This window comes from Bos indicus x Bos taurus, chromosome 18, assembly GCF_003369695.1.
Source record: "Bos indicus x Bos taurus breed Angus x Brahman F1 hybrid chromosome 18, Bos_hybrid_MaternalHap_v2.0, whole genome shotgun sequence".
NCBI classification, from domain to species: Eukaryota; Metazoa; Chordata; class Mammalia; order Artiodactyla; family Bovidae; genus Bos; species Bos indicus x Bos taurus.
Window position 1 is genome coordinate 6515026 of NC_040093.1, and position 24300 is coordinate 6539325.

The 24300-nt window shown below is 43.6% G+C and overlaps 1 protein-coding gene across 1 annotated transcript; it reads left to right on the plus strand.

The window, feature by feature from the left end:
- Positions 1-5907: 5907 nt before the first annotated feature.
- Positions 5908-24300, plus strand: LOC113875838. Its single transcript, XM_027514503.1, has 6 exons — positions 5908-6121; positions 9213-9321; positions 14143-14218; positions 17770-17896; positions 23286-23359; positions 23597-24300. Exons 1-6 carry the CDS (start codon positions 5908-5910, stop codon positions 23606-23608), a joined length of 612 nt encoding a protein of 203 aa, XP_027370304.1. The 3' UTR covers positions 23609-24300.

Below are 24300 nucleotides of genomic sequence, written 5' to 3' on the forward strand. Positions count from 1 at the left end.
AAGATGAGAGTCCATGGAATGATAAGGTGGCTTGTTCCAGCACTGTCTGGGTGTTGGCCAGGGAATATTCCTGTCAAACTATCACTTGGAGATTTGCTGTATTCTAGAAGAAAGAAACTTAACAAGAAATTTAAAGGTACATGGCCCAAAGATTAATAGAAATAGAAAAGCTGCTCAGGGGCTAGTCAGGAGAATCAGGACTAGACATTGGTTTGTGATGTTAATGTTTGTCTAGGTTTGAGAAGATGCAAGAATTTGGGCTCATAAAACCTTTACTTGAAAACATCTGACTATCTGAAGGCCGGTTCTTGTGGGTTTTTCCCAGATCACAGTGCTCTGATCTCCACCCTGAACTCCTTTCAGGGGATGTTGAAGGTCAGCAGCTTGCAGTGGTCACAATGTAATTCTTGTAGAGGCAGCTGGCAAGTGCCAGCTTCCAGTCAGCAGGGTCCACATATTTGACCATGCTTTGGGGGCATTTCATGGCCATTGTGTCCCACGGTGCTGGGAAGGCTCATTCACAGGTCTAACGAAGATTCCATTGACAGGCCACTCAGTGTGCTATTATTGGACCAGGCCTTGCGAGTAGCAGAAGTCTCTGGACCATACCTGTCTTACTAGCCTCTTGGTTCAGGAAAATATTCCCTCTTGTTGCTTCTTCCCATATCTAGAGTTACTTTATTACAATCATTGATACCATATGGAACTGCATATCAACATTTTATCACAGACTCAGTCACACATTTAGTAACGTAAGAAACAATCTTCTGAAACAAGTGACATAGAAAATAATATAGCTATAGCTAGCAGTTATTAGTAAGGCCATAAGTAAGAATTATAAGTCAAGGATTTTCATTAGGTATAGCCCAGTATACTCTAGGTCATCTGACTTCATTTGTTAAATGACTATACCCTGGTGTTCAAACTGTGGTGTTGGAGAAGCCTCTTGAGAGTCCCTTGGACTGCAAGGAGATCCAACCAGTCCATTCTGAAGGAGATCAGCCCTGGGATTTCTTTGGAAGGAATGATGCTAAAGCTGAAACTCCAGTACTTTGGCCACCTCATGCAAAGAGTTGACTCATTGGAAAAGACTCTGATGCTGGGAGGGATTGGGGGCAAGAGGAGAAGGGGACGACAGAGGATGAGATGGTTGGATGGCATCACTGACTCAATGGACATGAGTTTGGGTATGCTCTGGGAGTTGGTGATGGACAGGGAGGCCTGGCGTGCTGCAATTCATGGGGTCACAAAGAGTCGGACACGACTGAGTGACTGAACTGAACTGAACTGGTGTTAATCTCCTGGTTGTACATCATGGAGCATCGGATGTTTATCCGAAGATTGCTTACTGAGATAAGCTTTAGAAACATAGAGTGTCCGTTTTAATAACTTAATTAAATCTTTTAGCAATGTAACATAACAATGAACTATCTCAGAAGTGAGTCTTAGTAAACACTAATACCTTGATTAACAAAACTAGAAACTTAGTTTAACAATTAACAAAGCTTAATATTCAGTGAAACATAATTTTTTCATTATGAGAGCATTAACCCTGTGGCCAGGGAAGGCTTTAACCCATCAAAAAAAAAAAAAATGAGGTTTGTCAGGGAACTGGGAAAATCCAAGCGGCCATCTTTGGATTTTCCATAGCCCTGACTCTTTGATTATAGCTATTGTTCACCCATTTTTAATGCCCGACCTAGGAGTAGACTGTTGCCATGTTTTAAGGACATCAGGATAGCAAAAGTCTAACCATGAGGGCTTATTTTTTGTAATTTCTAGGATATCTATGTAAGTAACATCAGCCATACAATATAACCTGAGAAGATTCATCACTCCTCCAACAATACTTCCCATGTAATTTAACATGTCAAATGAACTCAGGTAATTTAATATCTCTCTTTGGGATGTTTCAGGGGCCCTCTGAAGCATCCCAAAGTTAGCTAGAAGGAAAATGATTTAGGAAGTGTTTTCAATAAATATCAAAAGGGTTTATAACACTCAGTCAGATAGAATCATATAGATCACTGTGAAACAATATATTCACTTAGCCAAAGTAACAAAGAAGATTTCAAAAGTAAACATAGAACAGATCACTTCAGAGGTAAAGAAACTTACAATCCATTATCAAAGGCAGCTCAACATCTCAAGAAAACTTGTATTTATGCACAAAACTCTTCCCTTGGGGTACACTTTCTGTCAAACCTTCTTATCACTTTCTGTACCCATGACGTTGTTCTCCCATCTTGAAAGAGCCACCTATAAGTCAGACCTACTTCCTTTTCCCTTCATAAAATGTAATTTCATTCCTCATACCTTCTTTACTGAAAACACACATCATATTTTCCTTAAGCAACCAAGAACTGACCCTTATATTAGCATTCTATAGATTGGTGAACATAAATACCAGTGATAATTTCTAAAAAAAAAAAAAAAATTGCTTTCTTATAGAGAACATCTCAGGTTGGCATCAAACATTATTCATGAATAGTCCAAAATCTTTAGTTTCTCTGTAAGAGGAAGTTAGTGTTTAGTAATTAATGTTTCAAAACCTTATTTTAATTGAATATGATCTAGCTATTAAACTTCTAATAAACTTTGTCACTTAGTTTAGCACAACCCTAGAAATTTCAGGTTATCAAAATCTAGAGAGGCTGTTTTAGACAGACATTTCTAAAGTCTAATATTCTTAATAGAGTTTATCTAAATGCTCATGTCACGAGAGTGTGTGTTCCTCGGTTCTTTGTCTCGTCACAACAAAGATTTGGAGCAACGGACATTAAAGCCCTCAGCACGTCACAGCTCTTGGGTCTTGGACAAACCGTGCTACAGCTCTTAGGCAAATCAGTGTTACAGCTCTATTTTATTTAGAAGATAGCAAGAGAGTGAGAGAGAGAGAGAGAAAGAGAGAGAGAGAGAGCGCGCATGCATGTGGGAGAGAGAGTCCGAGAGAAAGCGCTTTGGCTCCTCCTTTTATATGTTTTTTCCTCCACCTGGGCCTGCCCTATGCCAATTGGGCTTAGCCAGGAGTGCTGTTTGTTCTGTTTGTTCTGCCTGAGGTCTTCACTCTGGTCCTCGGACCTTCCTTGTCTTTTAACCACCGCCATTTTGGACTCCTTTTCCCTATTCTACCTGCCTAACACTCATATCTCATTTACATTTTTTTTTGAAGTGTCTTCACTCGAGGTACTTTCCTTTCTGAGAAACTTGTAACACATATAACAATATAACAGTATTTAACTTATAATAAACCTAGGCACAATGAAAATATTATGCTTAATGTTAATGACTCTTAGACATGTCTATATTAGATTAGCAAACAAACATTAATACTAGATATTTAATATTGAATATTTCCCAGTTCACATGATATTCATTTAGGTTAATTTCTCTTGTATTTAGAATTGTCTGATTTGTAAGCACTTAGTTGTCTTTAGGCCAACTAAATTTGAACTCATTTAGAATTTCAGCAATAAAAAAAAAAAAAAACAAACAAAGACACACACTGAGACATACACAAATCCAGACAGACGGACAGATCTAATAGTTTTCCGATTGAGATTTAAAATGTTTGATATGCCCGCTCACCTTCTCTTTTTTTTGGCTTAAAGTTCTAATCTGCCCTAAGCGGAGGTCTCAGGAAAAGTGGGCAATGTATTTCAAGGACATGGAAAAGGTTAACATCAAGCTTTTCCCTAGGAAGGCATTTTAACAAGCTATTTGTTTTTAATTGCATACACAAAAAGAACCGGTTTTGCAGTTTCCAAGAAAAAAAAAATTTCATTTTAACCAGTTTTCTCCGGAGTCTAAAGAATATCATTGCCATCCTGTGTCAAAGTTATCTTTCATTTCTGTAGTCATAATTTTATAGCTAAAATATAGACCAAATAGTGCTCAAATTGACTCTGATATCAGGAGCAGATCAGCTGATAAAAATCTTGAATTGTCCCTCTGGTGGGAAGTGAGGTCTTTGTCCTATCAGACGAATTTGAAGGGTTAAGGGAATTTGCAGGAGTGCTGGAATCAAGATTGCCGGGAGAAATACCAATAACCTCAGATATGCAGATGACACCACCCTTATGGCAGAAAGTGAAGAGGAACTCAAAAGCCTCTTGATGAAAGTGAAAGTGGAGAGTGAAAAAGTTGGCTTAAAGCTCAACATTCAGAAAACGAAGATCATGGCATCCGGTCCCATCACTTCATGGGAAATAGATGGGGAAACAGTGGAAACAGTGTCAGACTTTGTTTTGTTGGGCTCCAAAATCACTGCAGATGGTGACTGCAGCCATGAAATTAAAAGACGCTTACTCCTTGGAAGGAAAGTTAGGACCAACCTAGATAGCATATTCAAAAGCAGAGACATTACTCTGCCAACAAAGGACCGTCTAGTCAAGGCTATGGTTTTTCCTGTGGTCATGTATGGATGTGAGAGTTGGACTGTGAAGAAGGCTGAGCACTGAAGAATTGATGCTTTTGAACTGTGGTGTTGGAGAAGACTCTTGAGAGTCCCTTGGACTGCAAGGAGATCCAACCAGTCCATTCTGAAGGAGATCAGCCCTGGGATTTCTTTGGAGGGAATGATGCTAAAGCTGAAACTCCAGTACTTTGGCCACCTCATGCGAAGAGTTGACTCAATGGAAAAGACTCTGATGCTGGGAGGGATTGGGGGCGGGAGGAGAAGGGGATGACAGAGGATGAGATGGCTAGATGGCATCACTGACTCGATGGACGTGAGTCTGAGTGAACTCCGGGAATTGGTGATGGACAAGGAGGCCTGGCGTGCTGCGATTCATGGGGTCGCAAAGAGTCGGACACGACTGAGCGACTGAACTGAACTGAACTGATGTAAGTTAATACTGCTGCTGCTGCTGCTAAGTCGCTTCAGTCGTGTCCGACTCTGTGCAACCCCAGAGACAGCAGCCCACCAGGCTCCCCATCCCTGGGATTCTCCAGGCAAAAACACTGGAGTGGGGTGCCAAAGTTAATACATTGCCATATAAAATTTGGTGTCCTCAACCAATAACTGGGTGATCTAAAAACCAGGAGACAATTCTCTAAACTTATCTGGACCTGCTGAGGCGGAGGATGGGCCCAAGCGGCCCTTCCAGGTCTGCCAAGGCCAGAATGTCCGAAGCACAGAATGGTGCCTGCTTTTCTCAATCTTGCATTTCCGTCAGGGTGCACTGTCGCTGGGCCACTGCAGTGACTACTAAACTTGATCCTTGGATAAGTGGTATGTCAAGACATTTTTCTCCCTAGAAGTGTTAGTATGAAGCAGCCAGCCCATTTTAAGAGTTGTGTGGTTTATATTCTAGCTTGTCATTCCCACACAAATCCAGTTCTTCTTTACTTAAACTGCTTACATTAATTCTAATAGCAGGAATATTCCTGGGTCCAGCCACCACCCCACATCAACCCCCACCCCACCCCCACAACCGCCTCACATCAACCCTCACGCACCCTCAGCCGTGCGGCCACAGCAGGTTTCAGTTCCCTGACCTCTGAATCGCTTCAGCCTCATCCGCAGGAATCCTATTGTTAAGAGACAACCTTCTTCGTTTCAAACGTAATTATCCCACAGAATTTTACGCTTTTACTTTAAAACTGTTACAGTTATTTAAACTAATGAAGAATCTATGGTGCAACCCAAGACGTTTAAAATCCTCTGTGTACGTGTGAGTTCTTAGTCGCTCAGTCATGCCCGCCTCCTTGGGACGCTACGGACTCTAGCCAGCCATGCTCCTGTCTATCGGGATTCTCCAGGCAAGAACATAAGTGGATGACCACGTCCTCCTTCAGGGGATCTTCCCAACCCGGCGATGGAACCCAGGTCTCCCGCATTGCAGCCAGATTCTTTTCCAGTCTGAGCCACCAGGAAGCCCTCAGGTACTTCTCAACACTGATAAGATGCCTCGGGAACCGAATGTAGAACCGTACTGGTGTCCTCTAGGCCCCGCTCGGTCCGGCTGGTCCCCGCTCGGTTCATTTCGGGCCACTTCGGCCCCGCTCGGCTCCGCCCCTCGCAACCCCAGACGCAGGGTGGGGGTCCTATGCCCCGCCCCTCACGATCTAGACGCAAGCCTGTCCTACTTCCGTCCCTCATACGCCCAGAGGCAGGCCAGTGCCGTACGCTCCGCCCCTCGCTGAGGCTTTAGTCTTGATAACAAGGCAGGAGGAGATTTTGGCGTCTCTACACGACGCAGGGTGTAGAGTTTGCTGAGTTTACAGCAAATTCTGAAGCCAGCTATTGGTAGGTGCGGTCGCCCCAGGAATCGTGAGGTAGTTTTATGTTTTATTTTTCTTAACTTGCGCCTGCGGTATCCCCCTCTCCTCCATATCCGTGGTCTTGGGTCACCTCGGACCTCCTTGTTCCCCCACCCGTTCTATCAGAGATAAGAAATCGTTGAAAATGCTTCCAGCTAATAGAGCTTTGATGGAGTTGAGTAGGAGTGGGTTGTCTTCATTAATTAAAATTAATTGGAGAAGGGAGATTGTTCTAGAATTGGGAAGATGATAACAGGAGTGCTGTACATAGTTGTGCGGGATGTAGAGACAGGGTTATTAATAGACTCAGGTCTTGGTGTGCAACATGTTGGCGGATTGAATAAAAGATCTGTAGAGTAGAAGCCTGTTGAGGAATGGTATTCCTGTTAATGGGAGACTTCATATGAGGGCTGTTGCACGCATTGCTTCCAGCAGTTTATCTGCTCAGAGCGGAGGATACTGATTTTACTGTGGTTAGAGTGGCCAGAAGCTTTAGAATCTAAGGGGCTATGAAGGAGGCCCCCCTGTCCTTCAAGAGCTGGAGTATCTTCCATTTAGGTCTAAGTGGGGGAGGACACTGGGCAGTGACATTGGGGCCTCTCTATCTTTGTGACTTCTTCACTGAGCTCAATCCAACCAAATCTCAGGGAGCTAAACTTTGAGATATCCCCAGTTGCTGGCAGGTTTTCCCCGGAGGACCAGCTTCTTGGTCTCCATACTGAGTGCCCAGTGTCCTCGGAGTTGCAGCTTGTGTGTTTCTGTTGCAATGCCCATGCCCAGTGGTCTCTGCCGTGTAGCCCTGTTGCTCAGCTGTGCATGAAAACTGGTGAAAAATGGGAGAAAGTAGAGGGGAGTGTTGGGGTCTGCAGGAGAGCTGTGGGAAGAAGCAAGTGTGAGCCTCTGGTTGAGCCCCATGCGTGGCAGTGGGTATGTTCCAAGATTAGTGGTGTGACCAAGTTCAAGGTGACTCTGTCCCCCGTAAGACAGGCCAGTGCTTCAGAGTGATTGTCACGGTCCGTGCACAGCTTGAAAAAGGATTTCCAGACATGAGGCCGAAAGGCAGGAGAATAAAGTTTATTAGACTGGATGACAATGTTAGCACAGAAGGTCAGCTCAAGGGAGAGTGGAACACTTTCCCAGGCTTGCAGCCAAGTTTTATAGCCTAAGAGAAAATTCCTACTGGAATGGTAGCATTAGGTGATTGCTTATGATGCTGTTGTTGTTCAGTTGCTCAGTCATGGCCCACACTTTGCAACCCCATGGAGTGCAACAAGCCAGGTTTCCCTGTCCTCCACCATGACCCAGAACTTGCTCAAACTCTTGTCCATTGAGTCAGTCTTGCCATCCAACCATCTCATCCTCTGTTGTCTCCTTCTCCTCCTGCCTTCAGTCTTTCCCAGCATCAGGGTCTTTCCTAATGAGTCAGCTCTTTGCATCAAGTGGCTAAAGTATTGGAGTTTCAGCTTCAGCATCAATCCTTCCAATGAATATTCAGGACTGATTTCCTTTAGGATGGACTGGTTGGATCTTCTTGCGTCCAAGGTACTCTCCAACACACAGTTCAAAAGCATCAATTCCTTGGTGCTTATCTTTCTGTATATTTCAACTCTCACATCTACGTGTGACTACTGGAAAAACTATATCTGTGACTATACTGACCTTTGTCAGCAATATAATGACTCTGCTTTTTAATATTCTGTCTAGGTTTGTATAGCTTTTCTTCAGGTGAGCAGACGTGTTTGAATTTCATGGCTGTGGTCACCATCTACAGTGATTTTGGAGCCAAGAAAATAAAGTCTGTCACTCCACTGTTTCCCCGTTTATTTGCCATGAAGTCATGGGACCTGATGCAGCGAAATCAACAAATGTCTTAAAAAAGAACTCAGAAGTGTTTATTAGACGCTGAGTCTGTGGTTCTTTTGTTCTAACCAGTAGGTGCTTGAGCCTTTCTCTTGTGTGTCACTGGGTTCTGGGAGACTTCAGCTTTTCTGTCAACAAGAGGCAGAAGAGAAAGACATATATCACATGGTATCACTTATCTGTGGAATCTAAACAAAGGGTACAAATGAACTTCTCTACAAAACAGGAATAGACGTGCTGACATACAAAACAAGGTATGGTTATCAGGGCGTGAGAGGTGAAGGAATAAATTGGGAGATGTGGATTAACAGACCTTTCACTTCATCTCGCTACTATGCATAAAGTGAATAAGGAATGAGAACCTACTATATACCACAGGGAATTCTACTAAATACTCTGTAATGAGCTATACGGAGGAAAAAACCTTAAAAAGAATGGATATATGTATATGTGTTCTGTTGTTCCCTCGCTCAGTGGTGTCCAGAGTTTACAACCCGATGGACTGCAGCATGCCAGGCTTCCCTGTCCTTCGCTGTCTCCTGGAGTTTGCTCAAATTCATGTCCATTTTGTCAGTGATGCTGTCTAACCATCCTGTGTCACCCCCTTCACCTCTTGCCCTCAGTCTTTCCAGATCATTGTCTTTTCCAGTGAGTCCGATATTTGCATCAATTGGCCAAAGTATTGGAGCTTCAGCATCAGCATCAATCCTTCCAGTGAATATTCAGGGTTGATTTACTTTAGGACTGACTGGTTGATCCCCTTGTTGTCCAAGGGACTCTCAAGATTCTTCTCTATCACCACAATCCAAAAGCATCAATTCTTTGGTCAACTTTGTTTATGGACGGACTCTCCCATCTCTACCTGTTACTGGAAAAACAACAGCTTTGGCATTAGTAATCTTCGTTGGCAAAGTGATGCCTTTGCTTTAAAATACACTGTCTACTTTTATGATACCTTTCCTTTCAAGGAGCAGGCCGTCTTTTCATTTCCTGACTGCAGCCACCTTCAGCAGTGAGGCCCTGGCCGCCTCACCCTGCCACTGTCCCCACACAGGCCTGACTTCTCACCGGCCCCGCGCCCCTGACAGCCAGGCTCCGCTCGGCCCCGCCTCCAGGCCGCTCCGCCTTTTCACTGCGCGTGCGCACAACGTCACACACCCGGAAGCGGAGTGCAGCGAGCAGAGGTCTCAGCGCAAAGTGAGTTTCTCTTTTTCTAGTCAAGACTTCCTCTCGCAGTTGTCTTTCTTCTGTACCGTGGGTTGAGGGTCGCTGCTGCATCTAAATCTCCGCTTCCGTCCCACCACCCCCAGCAAATTCAGATTTCCCTGTGTGGCGAAGAGGCGCCTCCATTTTGCTTTAAACTCGCTCTGAAGCGGATGCCGGCGTTTGTTCCCTGAGACGTCTCATTTCGCAACTCTTTGCTGCTTAAAACTAATTTCTGATCTCAGTGACTCCTCTGCCCTTCCTGCACCGCGTGAAATTCTCTTGGGCGATGTGGGTTTATTCGCTCTGCGGTCCCCAGGCTCGCGCTGTCGCTCCCAAGAGGCCGCGCCGGCCCCTGCTCCCGGAGAGGCCCGGTTCTCTCCCAGGTCCCGGGATTCTGGAGAGCCCGCCCCGCTCCTGAAACTCCCAGCCGCTCAGCCGTCGCGTCTCATCTGGCCGGTAGTTCTGTCCCTCAGGCATTCGTTTCTTAGACCGTTTCCCCCGACCCCGTGTGGGGAGGTTCCTGGGCCAGCCACGTGACACCCATGGTTCTGTGTCCCAAATAAAACCCGCTGGAATTTGGCTCTTGCGGGAGGGGGCTTCTTATTCAGTTGCCATCCCTGCAAATAGGCCAGGGTGGGTCAGGAGAAGCAGACGGCGACCTCGAGGGAAATAGAAAATTGAAAATATCATGAGGGAAAAGCGATGGCAATGAAGAGGATTGGTGAGGGACTTGCGAAGAGATAGCACATGAAAGAGCCTTGACGGTAACGGTGGGTAAAGGAGAGAAGTTTAGAGAAAAGCAGCATCTCCAGAAAGTTAAAGGTGAGCAACATATGGAGATGGTGGTGTTGAGTGTGAGTCTTTGCGACCCCTGTATCTCCCAGAGTCTGCTCAAATTCATGTCCAGGGATGCTGTGTAACCTATCTGACCCTCTGCCGGCTCCTTCCATAACCTTCAAGGGAGACGGGCTGTAAATCACGTATCCTAAAGAGGGCGACAGGGGAGAGGCAGTTCACACAGAGAGCCGGAAAAGGGGATACAAGAGTTGGAACCTTGATCTACAGACAATATCATGCTGGCAGAGTACTAGTGAACAGAAACAGTGACAGACTTTATTTTCCTGGGCTCCAAAATCACTGTAGATGGTGACTGCAACTATGAAATTAAAAGATGCTTACTCCTTGATAGAAAAACTATGACCAACCTAGACAGCGTATTAAAAAGCAGAGACATTACTTTGCGGACAAAAGTCTATAGTCAAAGCTGTGGTTTTTCCAATAGTTACGTGTGGTTATGAGAGTTGGACCATAAAGAAAGCTGAGCGCCGAAGGGTTGATGGTTTTGAACTGTAGTGTTGGAGAAGACTCTAGAGAGTCCCTTAGACTGCAGGGAGACCAAACGGCTCAATCCTAATGGAAATGTGTCATGAATATTCATTGGAAGGGCTGATGCTCAAGCTGAAGGTTCAATACTTTCGGCTCCTGATGAGAAGAACTGAGTCACTGGAAAAGACTGTTGCTGGATAAGATTGAAGGTGGGAGGAGAAAGGGCCGGCATCACCGACTGGATGGACATGAGTTTGAGCAAACTCCGGGAGTTGGTGATGGACAGGGAAGCCTGGCATGCTGCAGTCCATGGGGTCCCAGAATCCGACTCGACTGAGCAACTGAACTGAGTGATTGGAGGAGCTGAGAAAGAAAGTGAGCTGAAAGGAAGCATTGCACTTGGAGGTGCCAAAGAGTTGGGAGAAGCGGAGGGCAGACGTGGAGGAAGAAAGGCAGAAATACAGGGAGATTTTGGATTATCAGGGAGGTTGGAGAGAAAGCATCTTTATGGGGAACAGATGGCAGAGAGAGGCCAGATGGGAGTCAGGGAAGAAGTAGAGAAGAGGCCAGGCACAGCAGGAGAACCGAGGAGAAGACAAAGGGAGACAGAGAAAGAAATAGGGAAACAGATAAACCAAATGAAGTGAAAATAAGTAGTGTGCAGGTGGTGGTGCAGACTAAATCCAGAAGAGTGCTGAATCAATTGAATAAAGAATTAAGTCATGATATCTTGATTTCTAGCTTTACAATCTAATAAATTTAAATCTTGCTCCTTTGAATTATACAGAGGAGGATGGGAATTGCAATACTTCTGTCTGTAAGGCTTGTGGTTGTTGTAATTATTTGTATTGAAAGATAATATCCATGTGCAGAGTCGGTTGAATTGGGGAGTAAGGCAGTGACTTGACTCACAGAGGTGGGTCACTCACTTCCCTTTTCCTGGTGTGGAGTAGAGGTTGTGGGAGAGGAGAAGTGGTTAAAGAATTGACAGACTGTTACGGCATGGTACCTTTTCAAGGAACTTTAAACATGTTCTTAGTAATGGCTCTCCTTTTTGCTTTCTCCTTTGTTTACATTTAATTCTTTTTTAGCTTGGGTTAAAGATTAGTTCATTTCAATATCTACTTTGTTGTAAACAAGTATTCACATCTGAAAAGATTTCGTGGTCTCCTGAAATTAGTTCATGTTATTCTTTTGTAAATATGCTGTCTTATCAATTGGTTTTTATTTTTCTCCACTTTGCACCAGAGTTTTTCAATGAAAAAATTTTTAATAAGCCGATTAACTTAGGTTTGCTTCACATTTATTTGAAGCCCATTTCCTGTCTTCTCTTTACATTCTATCTTGGAAACATTTTTTTGGTAACTAGTAAATAATTGTAAACTATTTTGATGAGTACTTAATAAGGATGTCAGTGATCTTTTTCCTTGAATCAGGACCAAATTTAACCAGTTAGTATGATGGTCTGTTTTCCTCTCTTTCATGTGGTCTGGTGACTAGTGAGCTATGAGTTCATCTGATATTTACTCAGGCCCAGAAGCTGAGCAAAAGTGACTCCTGAAATGATTGGCCAAATTGGGTGTGTGACTGTGTGTGGCAGTTTTTCTTGGAGGGAGTTCCCACTTGTTATTAGAATTTGAAATGAATCCCAGTTTTCCACAATGCAAAGGACAACTGTAGGATGGAGATGGGAGCATAGGCTCAGAGTCAGAGAGAATCATGAGCTGTCTTCTGTGAATAAAGGTCGATGTGAAGGGAGGCCTCCCACCTCCACTGGCTTCCCGGTGTCCTCAGAGCAGCATCTTGACTCCTCAGGTGGCTCCACAGCCCTTTGTCATCCTCAGGTCGCTGCCAGGGTCTCCAGCCTCATCCTGGGAGCTGACCCTGTTCTCATGGTCAGTCTGTCCTGGTCACATTTATGTAGTCCTTGTTCATAGACACCAAAACCTTCTCTGTCTCGGATCTTAGGTTTTTCTCCTACCTTTGGTCATTAAATTGTGACCGTGGCTCTTTCTCTTTCTGTTCCTTCAGCTCTAGGCTAGCGAGGTCTCCGCATCTCCTTCTGATATTCACTGTCAAGTTAGCCATGTTTACTGCCTCTGTATCACCTTCATCAAGCATGCCCTTCTCCTTTAATTATTTGGAGTGGTTCCTGTTTTCCCTTCATGGAGGGTGCACCGTGTTTCTGTTCCTCCCAGGATGCTTTCAGCATTTCACTCTCGGGGTGAGGACTAGGACTGTGCAATGGGCACTAGGACTGTGGGCTGGGCACGCACTTCTTATTCTAGCTCCACCTTACTGTAGCAGGAGTCAAAATAAAGTCAAAATAAAGAAATTCCCTGAATTTCTCCTTTGGTCTCTTAATTAATGCAGTTGATTAAAGAGTCCAGGTTCCAGGTCAGTAACATACACACAAGCGAACACACACGTATATAATGACATATTGTGCACCCATAAAAATTACGATTTTTGTCACTTGGGACAATTGGATGAATGTAGAAAACATTGTGCTAAGTGAATTAAGACAGACAGGAAAAGCCTGATTCAATATGTGCTTCCATTATGTGGAATGTGAAAAAGTGAAAATCACTAGTAGCAGAGTGATTTTCTAGTTGGATGGTGGTTATCTGGGGCTGGGAGGTTGGCAAGATGGGGAGATGTTGGTCAAAAGGTACAGATTTGAGTTGTAAAATGAGTGTGTCCTGGGGAGGTATGTGCAGCATGCTGACCGTAGTTAATCCTGTGTTACTGGAAATTTGACAGGAGAATAAATCGTCGGTGTTGTCACCACACACAAACCATGGGAATTTGGAGGTGATGGATGTGCTGGTTAGTGGTCTGTGATAAATATTTCAAAGTGTATACATGTGTCACATGGTCACAACGTGCATGGAATGTATACACAACACCTTCTTGATAGGCCGTTCTATGTCAGTAAAGCTGGTAAAGAAGAAAGTGGCATGTAGGCTGGACTTGAATCCTTGAGTGGCGTTCAACCCAGGCTTCACATGAGATCATGAGGCATTTTGCCTGGGCATGTTTTGTCCCCTCTCCCCATCAGATACGCTCCTCAGGTTCTCCGCGGATGTTTCCAATCTACATTGAGCCCAGGGCTCTTAGCCTCCACTTCTGAGACTGAGATCAGGCCCTGGGGGAGGGGAGGGCGCTCTGCTCTGAGTGGGGCTGGACCAGGGCCTGCTGTGTGACCTGAGGGGATTGTGGGGTCAGCGGAGGTACCCCCTGCTGCTGTGTACTTGAGGCCTCACCAGGAGGGGAGTGTGATCCGAGGGAAAGTGTGGGAAAGTCCTGTGTTGGACTCTGTGCGGGAGTTGACGGTCCTGAGTCCTCCTGAGACAATGGGCACAGAGGACTGTCTGTTCCTCATGGAGAGGGCTTCCCTGTGTGTGGGGTTGGGGCTCAGGAAGGGAGTGTGTTGACTCTAAACATTAAACACCATGTTTTCCACCTTTTTGATACGCCTTGAAGATTCGTGTTACCTGAGGGTGAAGCCCAGAAGAGGAGGAAGATGAAAGAAAACAAGTCAGGCATGACTCTTTCTCAGGTAAGGTCATATTCTCAGTTGATTCTCAATCTGTCCCTCCTGAAATACCTGTCTTTGGACTGGCTAATCTTCTCTGACTCTGAAGTGTCCTGTCTGACTCCTGTACGTGCACACTCACCCGGGCCTTCTCTCAGGGCCAGTTGTCTCCACTTAGATCCCATCTCCCCATGACCCGGTGACCTGGCCCTTGTGAGGAGGCTCCCTTGGCCACTGTTCTGGGAAGGACTTCTCACCCACCGATTGGAGAGAGGGTCTCAGTGCTGTTGGGCAGCAGGGATTGCTTAGGGCCCATCCGGATGCCCTGTCTGCTCTCTGTCAACCAGGGTAAAGAAGCTGTACATAGATGTGAGGTACTAACATCCACAGTACATGCTGAAATCTGGAAAAGAGGCCAAGGAGGGGGAATCAGTCCTGACTTTTTATAGTACATTTAAAACTAAATTAGGACCTCCTTGAAAATTTTAAGTGTTTGGGAGTGAAATGGAAAGTTCAGAAACAGACCTAAGTGCTAGAGAGTGTTTTTAAACTATGAAATGTAGTTTGCTGATTATTTATTCTTCCTTTTTGGCTGCATGATGCAGCTTGCAGGGTCTTAGTTCCTTGAAGAGGCATTGAACCTGAAACCCTGTGGTGGAAGTGCGAGCTCTTAAACCCTGGACTGATAGGGAATTCCTCCAACTTTCCTAATCTTGATGGCATGCTCATGGAATAAAAAGATAAACTTTGGATTTTGTTAGTAACTACATACATATCACTAACAATAATATCATATTATTATATTTAAATGCACTTTTCTGCTATACTGGCTTTTCATTGCTTCAGTGGCTTTTATCTAGTTCTGGTGTGTGGTGGCCACTCTCTAGTTGTGGTGTGTGGGCCCCTCATTATGGTGGCTTCTCTCATCTTGCAGCACATGCTCTAGAGCGCACTGGCTTCAGTAGTTTCACCTACTGGACCCTAGAGCTCTGGCTCAGAAATTGAGGCTCACAGGATTATTTGCCCCTTGGCATGTGGGATGTTACTGGTCCAGATATCAAACCCGGGTCTCTTGCACTGGCCAGTGGATTCTTTACCACAGAGCCACCATGGAAGCCCTCATGTTATTTGTAAATACAGGTATTTTTATTCTGATTAGAATAAATCTTCTGTATATTATTTCCTCCTTGTTTTTCATTTTTTTGAAGTAGTATAAGATAATGTTGAGGATTTCCCTGGTGGTACAGTGGATAACAATGTGCCTGCCAATGTACGGTGCACGGGTCCCATCCCGTGTCCAGGAAGATGCCTTAGAGCAACTATGGTCATGTGCCACAACTACTGAGCGTGAGCTCTGGAGCCCGGGAACCTTAACTACTGAAACCCACACACTTTAGACCCTGTGCTCCAAAACATGAGACGCCCATGCACTGCAGCTGCAAGTACAGAAAGCCTCCTCACAGCAACAAAGGCCCAGCAAAACCAAAATAATTAACTTTTAAAAAAGACATAGAATGTGGACAAATTACAGAAGTACAATTGATTCATTTTTAATGTCCCAAAGATGCTGAAATACACATGAATAAAAGAAAATGAGAGTGTCATCCCAGAATGTGTCAAAAGGCATCACCTTGGAGTAGGAAATGGCCACTCAGTCCAGTATTCTTGCCTGAAAATCCCATGAACAGAGGAGCATGGTGGGCTACCATGAGGTCGCAAAGATCTGACCTGACTGAGCAACTAAGCAACAACAACCTCCACACACAGCAGAGTGAGCTCTGAAAAACAAATCTAAACCTCTGATTTACCTCCTGCAGATTCTTTGGTGACTTCTAGTTACTTTTGGAATAAAGTCCTAAATCCAAAGACCTTGTAGAAAGCAGCCTCTACCTGGCATCACCCCTTTTTGTTCCCTGTGTCCCAGATAGACTGGCTGACTTTCTGTTCACTAAATACCTTCCTGCCTCAGAGCTAGTACTCAGGCTGTTCTCTCTGCTTGCAACACTCTTTCCCACCTTGCCAATCCTAACTGTTTCCTCCTCATGGAGACCTTGTGTGATTTCTTGATGTATGTCAAGACTTTCCAATAAATCTGTTAGCACCAGGCCTGTTTCAGAGCACATGTTGCAATAGTAACTTTAAAATTATGGATGTAATTGGGTGGCTGGCTGCTAGACTGTAAGCTCCATTATGTTCACTGCTGTACTCCCAGTTTGGGGCCCATGTTGACATTCAGTAAATTTGGATTGAAAGAAAAAATAGACAGGTCTTCCTTGTTTCAACCAGTTGTGTGTTTACATTTGCATATGTGAGTGCATGGATCTGTAATTCCATGGTTTTATTACAGAACATCATCTCATAAACATGTTTTATGCTTTGTAGCAGTTGAAATTGTATCTTAAGTGTTTTCCATTCTCTTAAGTTTTTTTACCTCATTACGTGAATGATGGAAACAGTAGTAAGAATATTGACATCGTATGGTTGGTGGGAAGAGCGGGTGACCCTGTACAGTGACCATTTATCCTATAGTCGTGTCCGACTCTTTGTGACCCAATGGGCCATACATAACCCTTCAGGCTTCTCTATCCCTGGAATTCTCCAGGCAAGAATACGGGAGTGGGTTGCCATGCCCTCCTTCAGGGGGATCTTCCCCCCGGAGATATCAATACCATGTACCCTGCATTGCAGGCGGATTCTTTACCGCTGAGCCTTAGGGCAACCCAGATACCTACATGTGATACTGCATATTATAGTGTTCCCTGTGCATTCAGAAGGAAGTAGATAGTAAATTAATTTGTGAATATTTTTCTGTCCATCTATCATGTCTGTCTTTCCGTGGCTGACAAAAGATCTGGGATTCTACACCTCCATTGCACTTCGGCTTTCTTGAACTTGTTTCAGGTATTCTCAGGGAACTCTCTCTGGATGCAGTTTGCTGCTCTGGTACTTAACTCACTGATTCCTTAGATTCAGTTGTCCACCTGACCTCAGGTGCTGTTGCCTCATTTCTTAACTGTTTGATCTGAGCGAATTCTTAGAATGACAGAATTTTCGCTCCAGTAAGATGGACACAGATCTTTCTCTAACGTACTGTCATGTTGATGATAAGTTCATCTGTGTAAAATCTTTAGAGTAATGCTTAGTGTGTAGGAAGTGCTGAAACACTGTCATCAGTGTGATGACATCATAATCATCGCAATGTGTGTTCTTTGAAAGCCACTGTGGACTTTGTTGTCTCTGAAGACACCGGTCTTGCTGTAACTCATCTAGATAGTGAATGTCACTTAGTTTGTAGAGTGTAACACTTCTGCATAGACAACTCACGGATTGAATTTTATCTGTATATTCTTCATGTATTGTCCACACAAGTGACAAATTCATATTGATTGGAAGATGTCATAGTCTTATGAATCAACAGGAAATTAGAGAGCCACAGTTTGTCCAAATAGCTTTTAATGGATCTATCAGAATGTTACATTACCTGAATTGATCCTTACCCCTCTCACCTTTTCTCATTTTGTGTGAAAATAAGAATCCTCCTGAGTGCCTGTTAGTGAAATGTGCTTTCATTTCAGACACAGTTGACCGTTGAGGATGTGGACATCAAGTTCACTCCAGAGGAGTGGGAATGCCTGGACCCTGCTCAGAGGGCCTTGTACTGGGATGTGATGGAGGAGACCTACAGGAACCTGCTGTCTGTGGGTGAGGATTGCTTCCCTGTGAAGTTGGAATTTGGTTTGGGGGTATCTCTGTGTTTTCCCTCTGTGTCTCTTGGCAGCCCATGTTTTGCTTGACTGAGTTCATAGCCTTGTTGATTCAGACTTGAAAAAACTTTGTGACTGGCATGAGGTGTTTAAGCTCGTCCTTTCTTCAGGTGATCTGCGCACTGTGTGATACACAAGTTTCTCCACAGCTTGAGTATTTATAAAGCTGATTTCCAACTTTGAAATATCGAATTCCCTGTTTTCTACCCCTGTGTTCTTAGTTCAGTAGTTCTTGGAAAGGAACTAGATACATGGATGCCTGTGTGCTCAGTTGGTACAGTCGTGCCTGACTCTTTGCGACCCAGTGGACCGTAGCCCTCCAGGCTCCTCTGTCCATGGTATTCTCCTGGCAAGAATACTGGAGTAGGTTCCCATGCCTTAATCCAGGGGGATCTTCACTCTCAGGGGTCTAACCCACGTCTCCTGCGTGGCAGGTGGATACTTTACCTTTGAGCCCTGTGGAAGCCCAGTTATCTGTATTATACTGTATATTATACTGTTTCCTGTGCATTCAGAAGGACGCTGATAGTAAGTTAATTTGTGAATATTTTTCTGTCCGTCTATAATGTCCATCACTTCTTGGCTGACAAAAGAGGTGGGATTCTACACCTGGCAATGCAGGAGGCACAGGGTCTAGGTCCTCTCTAAAGCAGACCTCTGAGCTTGCTTCTAACCTGGCTGGACACTGCCCTGACTGTGAGTGCCCTGACTGCCTGCTGTGAGTGCAAGGATTGCAGCACCAGAGATAAGACAGGGGACAAATCTTGAGATTGTCGAGGCCTTGGAGGGGCCCTGGCCTACTCATCCCCAGGTTTAGCAACATTATAGGTTTTGTAAGACAAACAAATAGCATTAACAGAAAAACAGAGGTGCTGTTTGCTCACAGATTGCTGATGATAACAGATAGCATCCTGGGATTATAAGGGGGAACCCCAAACTGCAATCTTTGAAGTCTCACCCATGACTGTAACATGCTGCCTGGGACCTTTTCCCCACTGGGTCTCCAGATGGGCTGTGTCCCAGGACTTCCCAGTGCTGTTTGAGTCTGGATGTTGGTCAGAACCCAATTTGGTGATGTATCTTCTGCTCTTTCTACTTCTCTTTGCTTTTATTGTTAGCATATTGAAAGTCAGCTTTATAATTCTATAAGTATGTGTATTATTTATTTGTACAGAACAAGTCACTAATTTTGTTAACAAATCTTTGAACCTGAGACAAAAGTGACAACTTTTGGCAAAACTTTTAATTGGCCCTGTGAGCAGTATTTGTGAGACAGAATGCCACTTTGTAGGAAAAAGGAGATTAAGGTTGATGAAGTTTTTATTCCCTAATGTGAAAGTTCGCCTTACTACTAGTTAGCTCATACATGGGAGGGACGTCTACACTGGATGGTGTGAGAATTGGAACCTTAAATAAAGAGGGCTGTACCCTTAGAAGTTACTAAATGTTTGTGACTCTTGCCCATTGAGAAAGGATAAGAATCTGCCCTACTGGATGAATCCTCCTCTCCTATCATAAGGTACATAAAATGAAAGTGACAGTCGCTCAGTCCTGTTGGACTCTTTGCAACCCCATGGAATATAGAGTCCATGGAATTCTGCAGGCCAGAATATTGGAGTGGGTAACCTTTCCCTTCTTCAGGGGATCTTCCTGGGTTGGGAAGGGGAGACCCAGGTCTCCCCTTCATTGCAGGAGGATTCTTTACCAGCTGAGCCACCAGTGAAGTAATGTGAGGTACATAAAGGTAAATTAAAATTGTTGAAAAGAAGTTACACCTGGAAACAGAATTGTGCAGTTGGTGAGGATGATTGTCCATGTTACAATTTCAAATTATATTTCAGTTGATCAGCTCCTCAATTTTTAAGTGGGTTCTCTCTTGAGCTGACCCACAGCTTTAACAGTGTCCACCAGTGCCCTTTCTGTCTCTGTTAACAATCTTTGTCCTGTTGTGGCCTTTCACCCCTCTCAATCCCTCTGTCTCCCTCTCCATCAGCTAGTCCCCTGATGAAGCTAACTTCCCCTGTCTCTCAGTGGGGGCGGGGGGGTGGGGTGGGCAGCTTCCCCCACTGCTGTCCCCACTCTGGCAAATTTTTTTACCCCTTCAGATTGTTCTGATCAAGTGAAGACCCACATCTACCCAGAGGGACAATCCAGGATTTTCATCATCCATGTGTCCCTGTTACCACAGTCAATTTGAGAACTATTTGATCTGTATTTTAGATATAAAACTGTGACTATAGAAAGGGATGATAACGTTTTTGACACAGGGATTGCTGTGATATTCTTTAGAGTCTGGAGAATACTGGTTAAAATGATTTTTCTTTTTTCTTTGAGAGTACAAAACAATTTCTTTTTGCATATGGAATAAAAACAGCTAGCTTCTTAAAAAGCCCTGCCTACAGAAAAGCTTGAAGTTAACCTTTACCAGGGATCCGAGATGACTCTAGTGGTAAAGAAGCTGCCTGCCAGTGTGCGAGACACAGGAGATGTGGGTTCAGTCCCTGGCTACGGAAGATCCCCTGGAGGAGGCAATTGCAATCAACTCCAGTAGCGTCAGAGAGACGTTTTAAATCTGTCTGGATTTATGTGTCTCAGTGTGTGTCTTTGATTTTGGATAATATTGCTGAGGTTTATTTGTAAATGAGATCTTACTCAATTGGCTTTAAAAGAAAGTCAGCACTTGGCTTACCGTTGTTGGCTCAATGGTAAAGCATCCACCTACCAGTGCAGAAGATGGATTCGATCCCTGGTCTGGGAAGATTGCACATGCTACAGAGCAACTAAGCCTGTGCAGCGCTACTACTGAACCCCTGGTGCTCCAGTGCTTGTGGTCCACAAGAGAAGTAACTACAATGAGAAGCTTATGCACCACAACTAGAGAGACTAGTCCCCGCTCGACACAAGGAGAGAAAGATGGAGCAGCAACAATGATCCATTGAAGCCAAAAATAATAAATAAATTAAAAAAAAAAACAGTAAGTGCGTACAAATCAGGTTCATGTGAACTGAGAAATATTCGATATTAAATATGTAGTATTAATGTTTGCTCATCTAATAAAGACATATCTTGAGTCATCCACATTTGTAGTACTTCTATTGTATTACACTGAGAGATTTTGGACTATTGATGACTATTCTGAGATGCTGTCTATAATAAAGCAAATGTTTTTAGAAGCTATCACTGGTATTTTTGTTCACTAATCTAGAAAATGCTAATAGAAAGCACAGTTCATAGTTGCTTAAGGAAAGTAAGATGGGTGTTTTCAGTAAAAAAGGTATGAGAAATGAAATTGAGTTTGGATGCTCATAGCAGTGAGCGGAAGCTGGAAGCAATGTCTTTGTTTCTCACACCGAGAGTCCTGATCATTGAACCACAGCAGCCAACAGTTAGGGCTAAGATCCCTAGTCTTGCCTGCCTGGTCAAGAAAGAATTCAGATGAAGAGGCACAAGGTAAAGAGTAAAGGAAAAAGTTTATTGAAAGGAAAAGTACATGCAGAAAGACACATGGGCTAGCTCAGAGAGAGAGCCCCACCTTTGGGAAGTGTCAATTCTTTAGAAAGGTACAGTTTTCCAGGTCTTCGTGTCCCCTCAGGCCAGTCACCTTCCTTTGTCCCCTCTGGTTAATTTGTCTCAGCACTCTCCCCCGGGGTGCAGACGCATACCCTAGCCAAGATGAATCTCAAAGTGAAGGCTTCTGGGAGGACCAAGACTCATTATGGCCTGGAATTATCCTCTGACTTGACCTCAACGAACTTTTGTCACATGTGTAGTGTCTCCCTTAATAGAAAGGGTTTTTTCCTTTCTTTGTCCTTGCCATGATTATTCCCTTGAGGTAAGAGACAAAGACTGGCCATTTACCCTGTTTTTGTTATAGTTTTCTATAGATTCCTCAACTGGAGGCCAGCTATGTCTTATCTCAGCAAGTGCAGAGATGAAGAGACTAATTGTAGATATTCAACCTGTAGCCCATCTGTCTCCTATGTGAAAATTATATTTTATTAGGGAAAAACAAATTAAGTCTGATTTACAAGTGGCTCTTTATAAATGAAAAAAGTCATTTAAGGAAAAAAAGAGTGAGAGGTTTATGGAAATTGGATTCCAAAGACAGAAGTCCTTGATGATCTTTATATGATCTTTACAGTGTGTCATTTGACTCCTGTTAATGTTGTTGCTTCACTTTGGGGAGCATGTAATGAAGTGTTTCAAAGGGGTCTGTTTCCTCTTTGTCCGCCTTCTGTGCTGGATTCCATGGGATGTCCACTTTTGGTCCATGTAGAGCAACGATAACACCTCCAGAGCCATAATCCTTGGAGCCAGCCTGGTTCTCTTCCTATTTGCTGCACTTGGGAGACCTCATTGGAAGAAGGGGAAAGACTGGCAGCTCTTCAATTGCATTTGGTGTCTCAGATCCTACACAGAGCTGCCTTCAACCTGTCTTCCTGTTCGAAGCCCTCAGCTAGTCCTGTTACTGCATTTACTAAAACCTTCAGGGGTGTAAGTAACAGGAATGTGGTTTGGATCTTCTGTGATTGTAACTCAGGAAACCTGTAAGGACAGTGGACATTGAGGTCTTGTCTTGGATCCCCAGTGATGCATATATGAATCAGGCTGCATGTTCCCTCCTTGCTCATACTGTACAAAATGACCCGTGCTCATCCACTGAACCACATTTTCAGGACACGACCTGAATTGAAATGTTGGGGGTGGTACCTCGGAAACCATTTCTAGGTGAGATGGCTGAGTAAGGCTGTTAGTTACACAGATCAGTTCTTGTGTCTCACTTGACCTTATCTTTTTAAACTCCTGGAGTTTGTTGTAACCTTTTGTAATCTGCTTTGCCCAAGTGGGCCCTGGTGGTTAAGAACATGTATAAATCTGTAGGTCTGGGTTTCAGTCTTGCTTTGCTCATTCCTTTCATGTACCATGGGTTGTGTACATGAACCCTGTGTATCCACTATCTTTATTTGAAAAATTGAGTTAATTCATGCTCTTAGTTATTATAGAATTTTGACTGTTTTACTGAAAAGGTCAGAAGTTACTTTTTTTTCCTGAACCATGTGGCAGATGTGATCATAGTTCTCCATTCAGGGATGGAATCTGTAACCCTACAGTGTAATCATGTAATGCTATCCACTGGACCATCAGGAAATTTGCCTCAAAGGTTACTTTTACATAAAATGTCTATTTACTTCGTGTCATGGTTATTGTAGCATGTCTCTTTGTCTGCATTACATACTACATATTGTTAGTTTATATTTCCTTTCCAAGAGTTTGCCTCTGACTCTAGTTAATAAGTTTTCAAATAATATTCCTTTTTTTTATAGCAGGTTCTTTACCTCTGAGCCATAAGGAAGTCCCCAAAGCTTGTTCTTTTACATGTATCTTGGAGCTCATGAACCGAGTAAGTTAAGGATTCTGTATAGATAGGCAATTGCTGTATTGAATGGCTGTTATTTAAGTAAAGAATGTTTCATTTTTTTAATTCTTTGTCATTAGAAGATGATGGTCTTTATGTTTTACACAGTATAACTGACATGAACCCCTTCTTGTTATAAAATGTCTATATGTCTGTTTGCTTATAGATTTATAGGAGGTATTTAGAAAAGTGTTCTTTCTTTTGTTTTTAAAATTATTTTAGGGAATTCCCTGACAGTCCAGTGGACAGGATTCAGCATTTTCACTGCAGAGATCCTGGGTTTAATCCATGGTCAGGGAAGTAAGATGTCATGAGCCTTGTGATGGGGAGTGGGAGGCGGGGGGTGGAGCTGTTTTAACAGATTCTTTATTTTCACTATGCAGTGCTTGTTGAACAGTTGTCAACTGCCATTTATGTTTTACAATATTCATTAGAATGCTTCCTTTGGATTATTTACCATTACAGGGTACTGCCTTTTTGATCCTTGCTTGGTCAGTCCCTCAGTCCTGTCTGACTCCTTGTGATATGGAGTGTAGCCTGCCAATCTCCTTGTCCATGGAATTTTTAGTGTTTTTTCTCCTCAATTATGAGACAGAAGCGTGTTTACTGCCAAGTAGAATGAGCTTTGAGGTCATGGTGGGAAAATACCTTTTTCTTTGAGACTTGACATGTGTTTGCGTAAAATGAATATTTTCCTGATTGCGTCTTTGAAACTTGGCTATGCTAAAATTAATTTGAATTATGCGTGATGACTTTTTTTGTTAACAAGTTCTATTTCTTTGTAAATGTTGCTTATATTTCTAAGTTCATCATCGGAAAGTTTCTTAATTCAGTTCAGGATGGGTATGACTTTTGGTATAATATGTGTTCAATATGAAAGAATTTATTAATGAATTGTAATTAATAGAATACCTATGTTCTTTATA

Bases quoted from the DNA above. Each gene is read 5' to 3' on its own strand.
- LOC113875838 (XM_027514503.1), top strand. From the start codon at position 5,908: ATGCCTCGGGAACCGAATGTAGAACCGTACTGGTGTCCTCTAGGCCCC. The intron at 9,322-14,142 runs GTGAGTTTCTCT...TACGCCTTGAAG, and splicing joins AGCAGAGGTCTCAGCGCAAA to ATTCGTGTTACCTGAGGGTG. The intron at 14,219-17,769 runs GTAAGGTCATAT...CTTTCATTTCAG, and splicing joins CAGGCATGACTCTTTCTCAG to ACACAGTTGACCGTTGAGGA.